Source organism: Microtus ochrogaster, unplaced genomic scaffold (genome assembly GCF_000317375.1).
Source record: "Microtus ochrogaster isolate Prairie Vole_2 unplaced genomic scaffold, MicOch1.0 UNK6, whole genome shotgun sequence".
Lineage (NCBI taxonomy): Eukaryota > Metazoa > Chordata > Mammalia > Rodentia > Cricetidae > Microtus > Microtus ochrogaster.
The window spans coordinates 659,148-674,969 of record NW_004949104.1 but is presented as its reverse complement, the minus strand read 5'-3'; the positions used below and the strand labels follow the sequence as shown (position 1 = coordinate 674,969).

At 43.9% G+C, this 15,822-nt stretch overlaps 1 protein-coding gene across 1 annotated transcript in view; it reads right to left on the bottom strand.

The window, feature by feature from the left end:
• Olfm4 (olfactomedin 4) overlaps positions 1-15,375 on the bottom strand; it is a 22,007-nt gene extending 6,632 nt beyond the window's left edge. The window contains exons 1-4 of the mRNA XM_005366052.3: positions 15,208-15,375; positions 9,857-10,009; positions 4,344-4,556; positions 2,210-2,369 (exon numbers count right to left, since the gene is read on the bottom strand). Of these exons, the coding sequence (XP_005366109.1) occupies positions 2,210-2,369; positions 4,344-4,556; positions 9,857-10,009; positions 15,208-15,375 (694 nt within the window). The remainder of the gene's footprint in view (positions 1-2,209; positions 2,370-4,343; positions 4,557-9,856; positions 10,010-15,207) is intronic.
• Between the last annotated feature and the right edge of the window lie 447 nt (positions 15,376-15,822).

Below are 15,822 nucleotides of genomic sequence, written 5' to 3'. Positions count from 1 at the left end.
TTTTTTTTTTTTTTTTTTTTTTTTTTTGGTTCTCTGCAACTCTGCAGTGCAAAAAGGCAGACAGGCCAGATTTTAAAGTCCCATAATAGTGAGGAACTTTAATTAAAGCCTCCACAGGCTCACAACTTGGTGGTGCCTGGGAATTTTCCAGTTCTGTATTATCAAGCAATCCAAACATAAAGAGAGCAAGTGAAAGAAATTGATTTAAAAACATGACAGAAATCAGTTTAATATAAACATCATAAATATAATATGAACAAAGCTGGAGGAGGGCCAAGTGGTTTGGCGGGGCTCCAGACGCAGCCAAGGTTGTGAGAAAGTGAGTGGGGATCTGGGTTGAGTTTGCTTAGACCACACAGCTGGGCTGAGAGAGTCCACACCAGTCTAAATGTGAAGGCCTGGGGGAAAGGTTTGCAAATACTGCAAAAGAAAATAACTCAAAAGACTCACTCGCTTTCTTCCCTAAATACTGAGCAATGGCTTTTCCTCCCCCACCATCACTGTTAGGTGACTGCCACCTGACACTCAGGTTATCAGGAGGTTCTGAGATGACCACAGATCACAGACACATGACAACATAAACTCTGTCACTGAGGGCTGGTGTGCCCTCAATAAAAAAGCAACATGCTTCAGACTCAGGCCCATCCATTAAAATATCACAGAACTAAGTAAGACGGCCCTGAATACTCCTTCTTGCTTTAAAATGTGCTGGATTTCCAAATGGAGACTTAAGACCCGTGCCAGGAAAAATCCATTTGCTGGGGGCTCCTTGCTCATCCTGGCCAGCACTTGGGACATTGCTCTGACTCTTGCCTCAGAAGGCTGCCACAGTCCATCAGGACCAGCTCCCACTTTGAGCGTGATTAAAACACCACCTATCCAGACCAATTCAGCTTGAGTCTGTCTCTGAAGACAGACCACGATCTTTGGCCTAGACACCCTCTGTCAGTCATATTAGAACAGACCTCTGACTATAACTGCAGGGACCATGTCCCCTGAACAAGACCAAGAGGCTTATAACTACAGCTCGAGCCAGATCGAAGCCTTAAAGAAATCAGTTACATTGGTGAGATCCTAAAATATACAGTCCCAATGAAAAGACTGGTGAATATTGGAATTTATTTTAAAAAAATATGAAGGCTTCCCAATTTGATGACAACCCATAGTTCCCATTCAGAGGAGATGCTCAAGACCATGAGAGAAGTTTCTTCAGTGTGGAATCTCTAAAGGATGGGGCTGCATTCTGTGACTGAGAGGCTGGAGGGAGGTACTTCAGTGCAGCAGGATTTAGCCCTATCTCTGTTCACAGCCAGGCTTTCACTTCAATTATCATGATTACTAATAATATCCATTGCCGGTGTATGGATGCTGATTACAGAGCCCCGAGCTTCCCAAGCACTGCCTCATTAATCCCCATAGCAACCCTATAAGGTGCGTGCAATTATTCTCCCATTTTACAAATAAGAGGAAGGATCTTTTCTCTGCAGCCACATAGCTGGAGAAGTCAGGGATTCCAAAGCTATTCTCTCCAAGCCACCGCTCCGCTGTTTCCATTCAGGGATGAATTCAAGCACCTGCTATTCCTCCCCTAACACACACTGTTCTGTAGTTAACTTGGGGGGACAGTGAGATTCCATCCTGCTAGATGGGTAGGTAGCAAGACATGTCCATGGTGCATGATACCACCATCCTGTAATTCTCAGTGAGTCCTAGCACTCAGATTGCAGCGGGGACCCAGTATGCACTTCAGGGAGGAATAAAGGTGAAGCGCAGTGTGAAAGAGAAGGCAGGAAAAAGGAATGGCAGGAAAACAAAGGCGAACACCCAGCCTATAACATAAACGAGCCAATCAGCCCTTCCCATCTACCGGAGGGCAATGCCACAGAAAGACAGATCCTATGTGCTCTGCCATCCCTGGTCCCATAACTTTTCTCGCCTTCAGACGGGTTTTACCCGACAGGTAAATGCATTGGGAATGTGTGTAACTAGTGGATTTTGCTCTTAAGAACTCACTTTTCCTCTGTGAACCCCGGCATACGATAACAGAACTAGTCGAAGGTGGGAAGATCTCAAATGTGAAAGAGCGAACTCAGAACTGCAAAAGTGCCACAACTCCTCCATCACTACAATCTCAACTCTTTCCCCCACCCAATGCAAGGCTCATTTTGGGGTCTCACTCAAGTGGTAAAAACATACATAGCAGGCTTACCAGGGGCAGGAGGAGGGGGCGTGGCAGGTACAAGCTCAGTTTTAGAGGCCTCACATTCTTTTAGCTTGTTTTTCAGAGCCAAGATTTGCCGGCGAATGCTAAGGACGTTGTTTTGGTCGAGCGTCTCCAGCTTCTCTACCAGGAGAGTCATATTCCTTATCTAAGGAAATAAAGAAATTCAGAGTGACTTTATATGATTGTGCAATTTCTTTCATAAACATTCTGGGGCTGAATTTGTCATTTAGTGAAACATTGCTACAGAATACACCAGAGATTCTTCTGAATGGTTTCATTTGGAAGAATACATTTTATGGTTTAGACTGAATGCCTGTCACATCTCAGGCAACGTGTGTGACAAGAAGAAAATGGCAAAGATTTTAACAGCTTTAATAATAGAGCACAGGCTCACTCTAGGCATTCACAAGTGTCCATTAAAGTTCATTTCTAACAACCTTACCCTATAAACTCGTGTTTACTCATGTTGTATTGTAATTAAGTTTCTAATGAATGGTGAAAGCTTGAGAAAATGTAAATTCTAAAATATGGAACTAGAATTCTCAATTATAGCCCATGTCATGACTGTGCTGGTAAATTCTGGTTGATGTTAAATTACCCAACCATGACATTAATATGGCAATCTTATCCATAGATCTTTAAAGACTTTGCAGAAACATATTCACAAGCAATCTATTTTTTTTTGCTTAATTCGTGCATGTTTTTATTTTTCAATTCATCCTTTGAGAATTTTGCATAGTATTTTTTTATAATATTCTTCCCCCCTCCCCACTCATTCAACTTCACGCTCTTTCTCTTTCTTTAAAGAACAAAAGAAAAAGGAAAAAGCAACTTAAAAACATGGAGTCCAATTTGTGTTGGTAATCCACTCCTGAGCATGGGACTGTTCTGGAGTATGGTTGATGTGCCTAGTGTCATTCAGTTAAAGAAAGCTTTAACTGAATATTCCTCTCTCCGCAGCTATAATTTACAAACAGCTTCTTAGCTAGAGGTTGTGCCTGCTCCCCCTCTGTCATGCTTAGATTTTTAAACAGTCTTAGATTGCACAGGTCTTCCACATGCTGTCAGTCTCCGTGAGCTCATATGAGCAGCTCTACCTTATTTCTGGAAACTTCTTATTTCCTTAAAACTGTCTGCCACCTCTGCCCCTTACAATCTTTCCAGCCCCTCTTTCTCCACAGATCCCTGAGCAGTGAGGGCACTGGTGTGGCAAACACATCTCATTCAGACCTGAACACCCCAAAGTCTTTCAGTTTCTGCCCATTGTCCAGCTGTCAGCCTCTGTGTTGATTCCCATCTGTTTCAGGAAGAAGCTTCTCTGCTGAGTGTGGAGTGATGCACTGGTCTAGGGTGTAGCAATATGTCATCAGGAGTTGTTTCATTGCTATGATGGACACACTGCCACGCCATATTTCAGAATGTACTGCAGGGCCACGGTAATAAGAAAACAGTATGGCATTGGCATAAATACAGACTTATTGAGCAATGTAATAGAGCTGAAGACCGGATATAATGCCACACAAGAGACAACTGATTTTTGACTAGCAGAAAATGCCCACTGAAGGAAAGACAACATCTTCAACAAATTGTGATGGTCAAACTGAATAGCTGCATGTGGAAGACTAAAAGTTGATTGATATCTATCACCTTTGTACAAAACAATTTCAAACAGATCTATATAAGGCCTGATATACAAGTAATTTAAGTATGTGGAGAACAATTCTAAGAGAAATTAGTGGTCATTCAAAAAAAGGAAGGTATCCACAATCAGACAAATTATATTTCTAGTCTCATGAGAAAAAAATCCAAGACAGAGAAGGCACCTGATTTAACATGGCCAATTCTGATTTATTTCGTCACTTTCTAAAGAATGCAAAGGTCTTTTAGTTCTGGGGCAGAATTCTTAGTGTCCAGCATCTGCTTCTCAGTCAATACATTCCCAATACACTCAACTCATTAACAACTATAGACATTTACCCAAAACAGAACACAGATGTGCCTTATGGTCCTGAGACAGGAGCAGAGTTAGGAGTGAGGAAAGAGAGCATCCCATGTCATAGCACTTGTTCAGTCCCTGAACAAAAGACACAGATATACTAAGAAGTGAGTCATTCCTTACCTCCACTTCCAGCTGGTCAATGATTTCTGAGCTTCCCACAAAGTTCTCCTTCAGCCGTACGACCAGTTTGTGCATCTCCTTCACTTCTAGTTTGATAAGCTCGAAGTCCAGTTGTGTGTAACCAATACTGTCCTTCTCCATGACCTCTACTCGGACAGTCAGGTTCAGGAGCTTCTTCTCATACACACTGATGAGCTGGACATACTCCTTCACCTGGAGGGGAGGCGAAAATCTCACATCAGCTCACAGAGTGATGGCGAAGAGCCTTCCTCCACTACGCAACGTGTGGAGATCATTCGATCCTCGTCATCGCTGCAAAGGAGTGTGTCAAAATATAGCTACCCTTTTTTATCCAAATGCCAACTAAAAATGGTGTGTTACTGTGGCGTGGGGCCACTCTTACCTACACTGGAAATAGCATGTATGTATACTTTACTCCGTTTTTAAAGTCTGCGGATGCTAGTTCACTGGAAAGAACTGCTTGGGGTCATCTATCTTCTCAGATCATTTGCTCTAAATCAGAGTCTCTCGGCCTCAGTGCTATTGACATTTTAAGCAAGTCTCTTTCTTTGGGGGAGGGGTTATACAGTGAATTGTAGGGTATTTAGTTATGACAACCAAAAATATCTCAAGATATTATTAAACATTCTCTGGAGACAAATCACTGCCTCTTCCATCCTTTTGTTTAGAGCCATTACTCTCTCTAAATCTCGGTGTGTCCTAGAAGAAGAGAAATACATTGAATAGATTCCTTTCCTCATGAATCATGTGCCAAGAAGGATGAGGCCCTCTGCCTTTTACAAAGAGGCATAAGGACCCAACTTACTATACAATGTGTGCGCGTAGGCACAACTGTAAAGTGCACATTTCGTTAAGTGAGTTCACATTTATTCCAAGAACTGATTATTGCAATCAGACCTTTAAATTGCACATTTGTTGCATATATTTGAATGTCTGATCATTAAGTGAAAATACTTCCAAAAATTCCCTTGGTGGTTGAGTGTATAATTGGAATCTCCGAAAGGATATTTCAATAAACAGTCGGCGACACATTTTTGTACCTGATCTCTAAAAGAAATGTCATGGCTTTTTCAAAGACCTGCTCATTAAAAAGTTGCTGCTTTCAGTTTCTCTCTTAAATGTGAGCATAAGTAATTCTTCTCCCCAAACTGCCCTAATGTCAGGAGCCTGGATGGATCTGGACAGATGTTGACCTGTGGTCTTTCTAATGACAAAGGCTGTCCTAACTCCTGTCACTGTAGCCCTTCCACTTAACCCTACCATGCAAATTAGAATAGACGCATGGGCCCCAGACCTTCAGAGCGAGGGCATCAGCAGAAGAGAATTCTAACGAACATTGGAACCGCAGCCCTTGGCACCGCTACTGTATCTCCTCAGGCAAGCGGTGTTCGTTGCCATCAGACGCCCCATTACTTGGAGGCTGATAGGGATCGTGATATTTTGGTGGATATAGGTTTAAAAAAAAAAAAACGAGTACAGGAGGTGCATATAGCAAGCCCCCAACCCTCAAAAAAAAATGAACACAGATATAAGGTACTCAGGTTCCATTTTCATTTTTAAAAATTGGCCATAAAGCCTTGCCTCTGGTGAAATCATAGTAATAAAGCACAATCCGTTACAGAAATGGAGGTTTGAGGAATGAGTGTGCTTTTTGGCATTTGGCCTTGCCAGCTCTTGGAACAAATGAGACACCCTCCGCTTTCCTGGAACACTTCAGTGGCGCCTTATAGCTACTGTTCTGTGCAAATGAGTGATGTGACTGTTGTCCCTGCTAAACAAAATGAGGTCCCCCTCACTCTCACAGAACACCAAGGCATGGCCTGGAAGTTTGTGGCCTGTGGGAATTTGTGCTTGGTCTGCCCCAAGATCAGTTACAAAACAAAAGGTCTCTCTCTAAATCCGACGTGAAACTTTGAAGGGTGATCCTTTCTGCTGACATTTGGAGGAAAGCTGGGTGGTTTTCAGGAAAAACTGGAATCATCCACAGTTACGGTGGGCAGGGGAAAATTTGAAGATGGGCCAGAAAGGCTTCTCATGTGAAATATACAGTTGTGCAGATTCTGTGCCCAGAGATAACACAGACGGCTCGGAGATCTTAAGGCTTGCCCTCGGTAGATTCAGCTCGGTCATGGCAGACTAGCATACCCAAGTTCAGGCCCACACCACTGGCAGTTGGTACCTTCAGCACATTCTTTCCTCCTGGATGGAATACTTGTTCTAAACAGAGAGAGGAGACTCAAGCAGGGAGTTTGTCTCCAGGGGATGCTCAGTAATATCTAGAGAGATTTTTGGTTGCCCCAAATGGGGAATTGAGTATGTGTTGCAGGCATTTGGAGGCCAGGGATGCTGTGCAAACATGCTGGCTAGAATTCGGGTCTAAGATGGAAAGGACACGCAGCTGTAGCAGCATCTCTGTCCCAATTTCACCACTGCAGCAAGTGTGAGGCTGAGAGCATTACCATGCTTGCCTTCACATCAGCAGGGCGGCACTTACAGCTTCTACATTATTCTCTTTGGTATGTACTTAGCCATGTCATGGATTTAAAAAAATAATCAAAGTTTGTTTGGAGTTTGGTTTTGGGTGACTGCTGTTATTTCTTCCAAAAAAAAAAAAAAGTGGTCTTGTCATAAATAAGGAGATAATGTGTCAGGTATTCAGCTAAATAATTAGTCTGGTTCATATTTCTGTCATTTCCTTAAAACCCAAGATTATAACTATAGCCAGATTACTTGAAATAAGTAAATGGACTTTGAAACATACGGTTATTTTCAACATACCCTTAAAAGCAAATGCAATTAGGTTAATTGACCCTGAAAATATCAAAACATGCAGTATTTGGTACAAGAACTGCCTGGGCTCAAATACAACTTCAGTACCCAGTGGACAAATCACTTAATTTCTCTAAGCTTTACTCCACTTCCCACACCACGGGTAATGACATCAAGACTGCAAGATTATTGTAGAGACTGGAGATGAGGTACATTAAGGGCCTCGCAAATGGACGCTCTAGACATTCTAGAAATTAATAGAGAAATGGTTATTTCAGTGTTTTTCAATCCGACCCTCTCATTTTCTTTTATTCCACTGCACAAAGCCTTGCTCAGTCAATATTGTTTGTTCATGGGCTGCTCAAATAGCTCCCAGGCTTCCTAAGCCTGCTCATGCATGGCACAACTATTAGCAATGCGTCCCATTAAATAACTTGCCCTAAAGACCAAGAACCTTGGGAGAAAGAGGGGGAAGAAAGCAACTTGAGCTGCCTTTTGTGGCATCTCCTTCCTAAGTATGATCACACGGGATGTCTCAGAAGCAAGGGGAAAGTCTAAAAGGCTTTTAGTGTTTCCTGCAAAGGAAGCTTCCTGACTTCCTGTGTACTGACAGATAAGGGATTAATGGAAGGCAGTCTCCAGCCTTTCACCTGCTCAGAACGGGCACTTGCCCAGGTCCCTAGATAAATGGTGATTTCTAAGACAGCCTGGGGACAGCTATAATAATTCACCCAGAAATCCAGAAGCCCTCAGCTAAAGAGATAACTTGGGATTTGAAGGCATAAGTGACCTACTCCCTATCTTGAGACTTCTCATCAGAGTAGTAACAGCCTGGACAGAGGAAAAAGATCCAGCTTGATTCTGAAGACTCAAATCTCTGACCTTCCTATAGCAGCCAAGAGAAGGATGACCTCAGGAAAGTCCCTTTGTCTGTGTAAACCGTGAGTTTTCTGTCATGAAAGTGGAAGTGAGGGGAAGCGGCCTGCGTCCTTTAAAGGCGTGTCTGAAAGAACAGGAATACTAAAAGCATTTGGACAGAAACAAATAAAGGCTGTCACTGTTATCACTGGTGTCATCTGCCCTGACAACTCAGCCATGCAAACCTCAGCTGATGGTAAACTCCTTTGCTAGGCCTTCATTTCTTTTCTTTATTTTTTCTTTCGTTGTGGGGAGGGACAAACTACTTATACCTTCAGAACTGAAAATTTTCCCACCCACTCTGCCCCCTTCTCTCTGCCAATTATTAGCGAAGCAGAGGTCACCTCTCCCACCCCCAAGTACAGCATTGGAACTAAATGCCCCACTCACAAACCTGGCAAGCCATGTGCTTTCTCTGGGGCAGCTTGAGATTTCAAACTGCCCTTCACGCTCCTACCAGCAAAGATGACTCACAAATCAGTGGTTTCCATGATTTCAAAGCAAATGACTCCAACTGAAAAAGACCTTTACCTAGGATTTTCCACTACTTGTTATGTTTTTATGCATAACTTCTTATCTCTACTTGATTATGCGGGGAATAAGGCTATGAATATTAATGGCTGGAATTTATAATTTAGTGCTATGCCTTTTCTGCTGATTAATTCAAGGACATTTTATTCCTTAAGAAGCCAGGTTCCTGGAGTAGTCAAACACATTTTCACTGGCCACCCATTTTAACTTAGAATATTTATCTACCAATTCAGATTGAAAGCAGGGTCTCAGGCTCACCATATATTTTTTTGTCTGAAAGGATAACTATATTGGAGGTTGAGGTGGCTATGCTTAAATTGCTCAGGAAAACTTATTTGGAACTCCTTGTAAATTAATGGGGTTGTATTAAATAATGCATAATGTGATTATATTCTAGCCTGGACTTCACCTGGGCATAAAACAGGAGCCTTTCTAATTGATTTGTAGCTTGGCTAAAAAGCTGGAAGGGGTTGAAATTGGAATGGCAAGTCACATGCCTCCAGCAGGCTGAGAGAAAGACAATGAATTCCTCTGGCTACACAGAGCAGAGACCAGAAGGTTCAAGCCAGGGTTTCCCCCAAGCCGGAGAGACCCATTAATCTTCATTCAAATTGCCAAAGAGGCCTTCAACTTTGAGTCTCACGGGAGACACATGGAATGGAATGTTCCTGTTCTGACAATCAAAAATAACACCAAGCGAGAGTCGGGAGGAATTTATACACATTTAAATATATGTATCATTAAATTAGGGAAAGAGCGCAAAAGAGGGAAGAAAAATGGAGAACAGGAAACAGAATATTTGAAGGAGAAAAGAAAGAGGAAGAGGGAAGAGCTATCTAAAGGTGAGAGAAAACCAATACAAAAACAGAACAATAAAAAGGATCAAAGAGTAAGAGAACGATTCAGAAGGATGAACAAGAGGAAGGATTATGCCAAAGTGAACAGGAAACCAATAGAAACAAGAATGAACAAGAATTGAAGAAAAGAGTGACGAGGAAAGAAAATAAAACTGAAGAGGGTGAAGGAGAGGGGAGAGGAAACTAGTCCAAGCCGGAAGGATACATGAGAGCCAAGGAGAAGAAACCACAAAGCAATCCAAGAAGCAGGGCCAGAGGGTCTCCAGCTTCCCACTGCGTGGGGACTAGTGTCCTGCACTGACTTCTTCCACAGTGTGCCAAGCCTCCCTCCCACTCTTGTTGGGTTCTCACCCTCTACTAAGAGGAGCTCAGAGATTTACTACAAATCAAGGTTCTGTTTGAAAAGAAAACACTTACCTTAGAAAACTCTCTCTCAAACTTCTGAGAGAGGTTGTGAGCCGTGAACTCTAAGCGCTCCACTCTGTCAGCGGGAAAGGTGGTGTCCGGCAGGGAAACAGAACACTGGCAAGTCCCATGCTTATCCACAGAGCCCAGGAAACTGGAAAATGGCTGTAAATAATAAACAGCGAATGTCAGTGATAGGCAACAGGAATGACAGAAACTGGGTTGGCAAAACAGTGGCTGGAAGCAACAAGTATAGTCCCACACATCAATAAACAATGTCACAGAGGCGAGCCAAACCCCATCTCCACCTGCTGGCTAAGCCTCTGTCAGCAGCTTACATCCAAAGCAAGATTCTCCGTGCTTGAGGAGTCTTAAGGAAATCACCGTTATCTCTGTGCAAAGAAAGGGAACTAAAAAGGGGCCAAGAGGACTAAGTTTGAGAGACTCCTAAATTTGAATATCTTTGTGTTCCCCCATTTGCTGGATGTGACACCCCCTTAAGTCTGTTTCCTCCTCTATAAAATTCAGATACTCTGACTGAAGAAGGCAAGTGATGAGCGCTGAGTTTCCGCCACGTGACAGGTGATTGGGTGCGGTCACTTTATCCTTCCTTCTACTAGTCTTCACAAATGCACACACACGTGCACATACATGCACGCAGGGCATGCATGCATACACACACACACACACACACACACTTTTACTCCAATCCCAGCCCAGTTCGTCCCAATTAGAATAAGGAAACCGTGAAGGTTTGTGGACCATGGTAAAGATTCCAGTGAGAATTCAAATCCTCTCTTCAGCTGGGAAATTACAAAAACTCACATTTCTCCAAATGGAAACAAGCCATCTACTTGCTCAAAAATTGAGCGGTGTATGAGTTTAGAGGTTTCTTGCAAATTTCTCAAATAGAAGTTCTCCAGCTTACTACTTGCAAGGGGAAAAAAAGTCATTTTAAAATATTTGAAGTTTCTGTAAGATATTCAGGCTCACACTTCGATGCCACTGCATATTTTAAAATGACAGGTTTGAAAGATTCTGTTTTTCTTTTGTCCCCTTTGAACTACCCCAAGGGGATCCTGGCACAATTAACATTTTTCATTACTACTATTGCCTTGCAGAGTGAGCCTTGCCAGCCAACTGGCTGTGCCTTTTAATGATCTCATCTGAAGGCCAGCCCAGAGCTCACCTGTGGAGCAGCAGCCTGAAGGGACTCTGTGACACTGAGGAGGAGAGGGTTTTCGGAGTCTGGAGAGACTCCAGCCTCGTCTCAAAGTTCACGGCAGCTGGCTGCTGCTGAGCGGAGCTGCTCCACACACAGGCTACCTCCACTGAACTCCATGACCCCTGAACAAACTTGGCCCAGACGCTCCTATAATTACGATTTAGTCCAGCAGTGACCTCTGGGCTAATTAAGGCTCTTGCAAAGGGTGGTGGTTGTGGATGGTTTTTTAAATGAATCTAAGCTTCTCTAAGATTATAAGAATGAAGTGTGTGTGTGTGTGTGTGTGTGTGTGTGTGTGTGTGTGTGTGTGTAAGACTTAGAAGCCAGAGGACAACCCCAACTGTCATTCCTTGGGCAACATTTGCCTTTTTTTTCTTTGAGACAGTCTCTCATTGGCCTGGACTCACCAAGTAGGCTAGGATGCTGGCCAGTGAGCCTCAGAGATCCTTCTCATCCTGCTCCTCAGAGCTGTGACAATGACCCCATGCTACCACACTTGGCTTTTAAACTGGGGGTCCTGGCCTTGTGTTTGCAAGTACTTTATCCACTATGCTGCCTTCCCAGCCCTCCGTGCCAGGAGAAGTCTTGATAATGTCCTTTCTCGTCCAATCAGATCCCTCCATCTGTAGAAATTAGGGAGTGAGGGGTAGGAGCCAGCAGGTTTATGTTGCACATGCAAGCAAGGGGTTAGAGTGGAGATGCAAAGGGTCTTTGCGAAGAGTGAATAAGGACTTGATAATATACACCAGGAACCTGTCAGAGACGTGGTTGGAAAGTTGTATTCTGCTAAACTGAGATCTACTACTCCATCTAAGATAGAAAGATTCTAGTACAGGCATGCCAAGATTTTTTTACAGGCTTTTAAAGAAATACCTTATCATAATAACCGTCTAGCAAAGAAAAAATCTTGCACTGCATTGACAAGGGGAGGTTAATTAGCATCACCAGACATGGGGGACCATTCCTGGGGTTCTCAGAGAAGCTCTGTCAATTCCAGAAACAGCAGATATCACCAAGAAGTCTCTAGACAACCAACTAGGAACCACTAGCTAACAACTTTCAGTCCTGAAGTTCACCTGAAAGACAAGCAAATAATTATGAGCCCTGCTGCCAGCCATTCCACGGGCTTCTATTGAACATCTCTGTCCCAGTTCTCTGGACTCCATCCTGCTTATCATCAGCCCAGCATGCTCAGCTGACATCAAAACGGTCCATAAGTTTGATCAGTGTCTCCCATTAGAGATATTTCTGCTCCTGGAATTCAAAGACAATGAAGCTAATGGTGATGAGTCTCTCTGCGGTGAATGCTTAAAGTGCATGAATGAAATGTGGGCAATGAGACCCAAAGACAAGTGCTTGTCCCCTTGGCCTTTGGAGGGATGTGTAGTCCCCTTGTGGAGGGCAAGGAGAACCCAGCGTGCCCCACAAAAGTGACTATACTGTTAAGTTCTCACCCGGTATAATGTTCAATTAACATTGACTAAGGTCTACAATACCTGGTGTTCTGAAATTAGAAGCTGATTAAAACCAATTCTGGCCCAATCAGACTCGCTTTCTTTCTGAATGCCCTAAGGGCTTTTCCAGCAGCCTCAGACTCTGATGACAAGAGCACACTGTGGCTCCAACTTTGTCTGTGACCATAAGAAGCCTTCCCAAGATCTGTGAAAGGAAGTGACCGATTCTTTGGAGGCGTGCAGGGTGTTCTGAGCCAACCAGCAGACAGTGGGACTCACATTTGTGATTTAAGGTCGCAATTGGCTCTAATTAGCAGCCAAGTCTAAGCGCCCACAAAGATTCACGACATAAAATCATGGTACTCGGCGTTCCGAAAGTACAGAAAATGATACGTTTGGAACTTGCTCAATGACAGTTATAAAAGGGTTTCCACTTCTTCCCAATAAGCTCATCAAGCTGACAGCCAGCCCTCGAAAATTAGGTTGATAGTGGAATTGACACCTGGTGCACTGTAAAAAAAGAAGTTGGAATTGTGATGCTGACTCTCACTCACTACAGGCAGATAAGCAAATGATGAAAGAAATTGAACCTTCTAAGTACAATTTAACTGCTAGTTCTTACTTACTTTTAAATATTTGTCTTCTTACCAGAGAGTGGGCACTTTAAATTCCTCTTTCCCTTTACTGGTATTTTATTGTCTAATACTTCAACTGCTGACTTTTGATTGGTTGTAAAGCTTTATAACAAATTGATATTGTTAACCTTACTTTGCCAAAAGAAAAAAAAAAACAGAAAAAGGTAACCAATCCTAATTGCTCCCAGAAATTGTTTAGTACCCCCAAGATAAGAGTCAATATGGGATTTCTGACACTTGAGGGGTTGGTGTGTGATGGTGACTCTCTGAACTTTCTTCTTTTAAAAGCAATTTTCTCCTGTACCCCAGAGATACAGAAAGCAGCATACAAAGAGATGATTTTCGCAACAGGTTTCTCTGAAATGAGTTAAACCAGAATGGAACAACTACACTAGCAGGAGCAGGCTAAACTGGGGCGATGAGTCCTCTCAGTTTAATAACTTCAAGCCAATGGCCTCCCCATAGTAAACCTCAGATTCAACCTCTCTAGAACGGGCGTTAAAGAGCTGTGTATGTATTAACCTAGTCTCGGCAATCGTTAGGCACACACAGGATATCGCTGATGTCACTGATCACATTTTCATTGTCTGCACATTTTAATGATGCTAATGTGACACTCAGAAAGAAGGCTCCCCCTCCCCTTTGCCTATTTATCCTTCCGCTCAAGTTCATGCAAGTGGCTGGCTAGGGGATCTTGAAATGATTTCTGGTAGCTCTACAGGAGGAACTCTGGATGGAATTAGGAGCCCTCAAGCAAAGCCACACCGCCACAAGGCTAGCCTGGGAGGAACACTTCTGCAGAAAGGACCCGAGGTGAAGTGGGCACCTGTTTCCTGTCCTGCATCCTTCAGCTTCTCCATGCCTCTTTTTTTTTTCTTAAAGGAAAGCCAAAGAGGCCCCATCCCCCAAAGAATCAGGCAACCTGTGCACTCTACACAGGGAGCCTCTCCAGGCCCATCCCTGGAGTACATGGAGCCTTTGTCGGCTCATTTCGGGGTGGCAGTTGTTGGCACTGGAGATAGCCCCAGCCATTCCTCATAGAAAAAGAGATTGAAAAAAAGTTAGCGGTCCCTTGGGACATTTCCATACGTAATGGCATTTCCCTAAGACTAATAACTGCTCTCCTTGTTGCCCATGTTCTCTGTGTGTGCAGACATGTGTATGTGCTTGTGTGAGCGTGTGCCCACGCACGTGGGCGGGGAGGTAGTGGATGTCTTTCTCTACTACCTGCCACCCTATTTTTCTTGAGATAAGACCCGTCCCTGAACCTGGAGCTCACCGATTGGCTGGAATGCTTGGCAAGTAAGCCTCCTGTCTTTGCCTCCTCCAATCAGTAATGGAGTTGCAGATGGGTGCTGCCTCCTCCAACCCGTGCTGGGGCTGCAGACGGGTGCTGCCTCGCCGGGCTTCTCACGCAGGTGGCAGAGACACAGACACAAGTCTTCATGCTACTGCAGAAAGCATTTTACTGACCTTACCGTGTCCTTAGACCCATCTTCCTTATAAATGAGGTGCAGAGAACCTGATAGGGCTCCAGCTGCCGCACGGAGACTCTCGCTAGGTCGGAGTTTATTATTTACCCCCAAAAGGCTCCTTCTAGGCAGCAAATCAGGTGAATAGATTTTGTTGGAGTGGCTTCTCGTGGGATTTCATTCCTAAAAGCTCCCATCCCAGGCTACATATTAGAATCAACTGGACTTTGCAAATGTCTGAGTTGTAAACAGCTGTGCCAGCTAGCACCAAGGCGTCTGGATGCTTAGGATTCTCCTCATTACCGATCCTACTGGTTGACCCGGGTGGAGAACCTCTTTAGAACATGCCTTTCCCCAAATGCATTAGCTAGAAAAGTGGAATGTTGTCTCTCCTGCTAACAATTTAATTACTTCGCCCGGGTTTTAATTCATTTCCCAGGCATCTACAGTGAACAGAAAGGGTCATAAATCCTTGAAAGTGCTCAGGTCTAGTCATCCATGAAATTGTATTCAGGTCCCCAAAAAGCGAGAGGAAGGGAACTGAACATAGCTCACCCAGACTCAGCAACTTCCTCACCTGTGACACAGTACCACCTTCTGCCCAAGATGTGGCTCCAGGAAGTGTAGCCTGGGGCGTTATTGGAGTCAACTTCAGGGAAGAGGTGGAGGTCGGAGTCTCTGAAGTCCTGGAGTCAGCACCAAGGCAGAGCAAAAGGACCAGCAGAAAGTCAAGTCGGTAACTCATCTTGCCTTCTTTCCTAAGATGCTGGCTGCTTCCCACAGCCCAGGGCTTCTTATAGTGCCCAGTGGGGATTTCCCCATGGCTAATGTGTGAAGAAAGAGGAAGCAGTGAGGGAACATGTGACCCACCCTAGAAAGGCCAAGACATCTGCAACCTGAACCCTGTCCACACCTTGTCACCAAACCCCACTCTGTGACCTGCCCTAAGATACAGATCGCCGCCCCCCCCCCCACAGCAATAAATATTAACTCATCCAAATTTCCTCAAATCAGTATCTGGTTTTCAACTTGATACTTCCTTGAAGGAAATGGAATCAAAGTAGTCTTTGTGAATGAGACAATTTGGAGGTTCCAAGAAAATAAAGCAACCCTTGGCCTTCTGCCTAGAAATGACTTCTGAGTGTTAACTCCCACTCCAGAGAGAGAGAGAGAGAGAGAGAGAGAGAGAGAG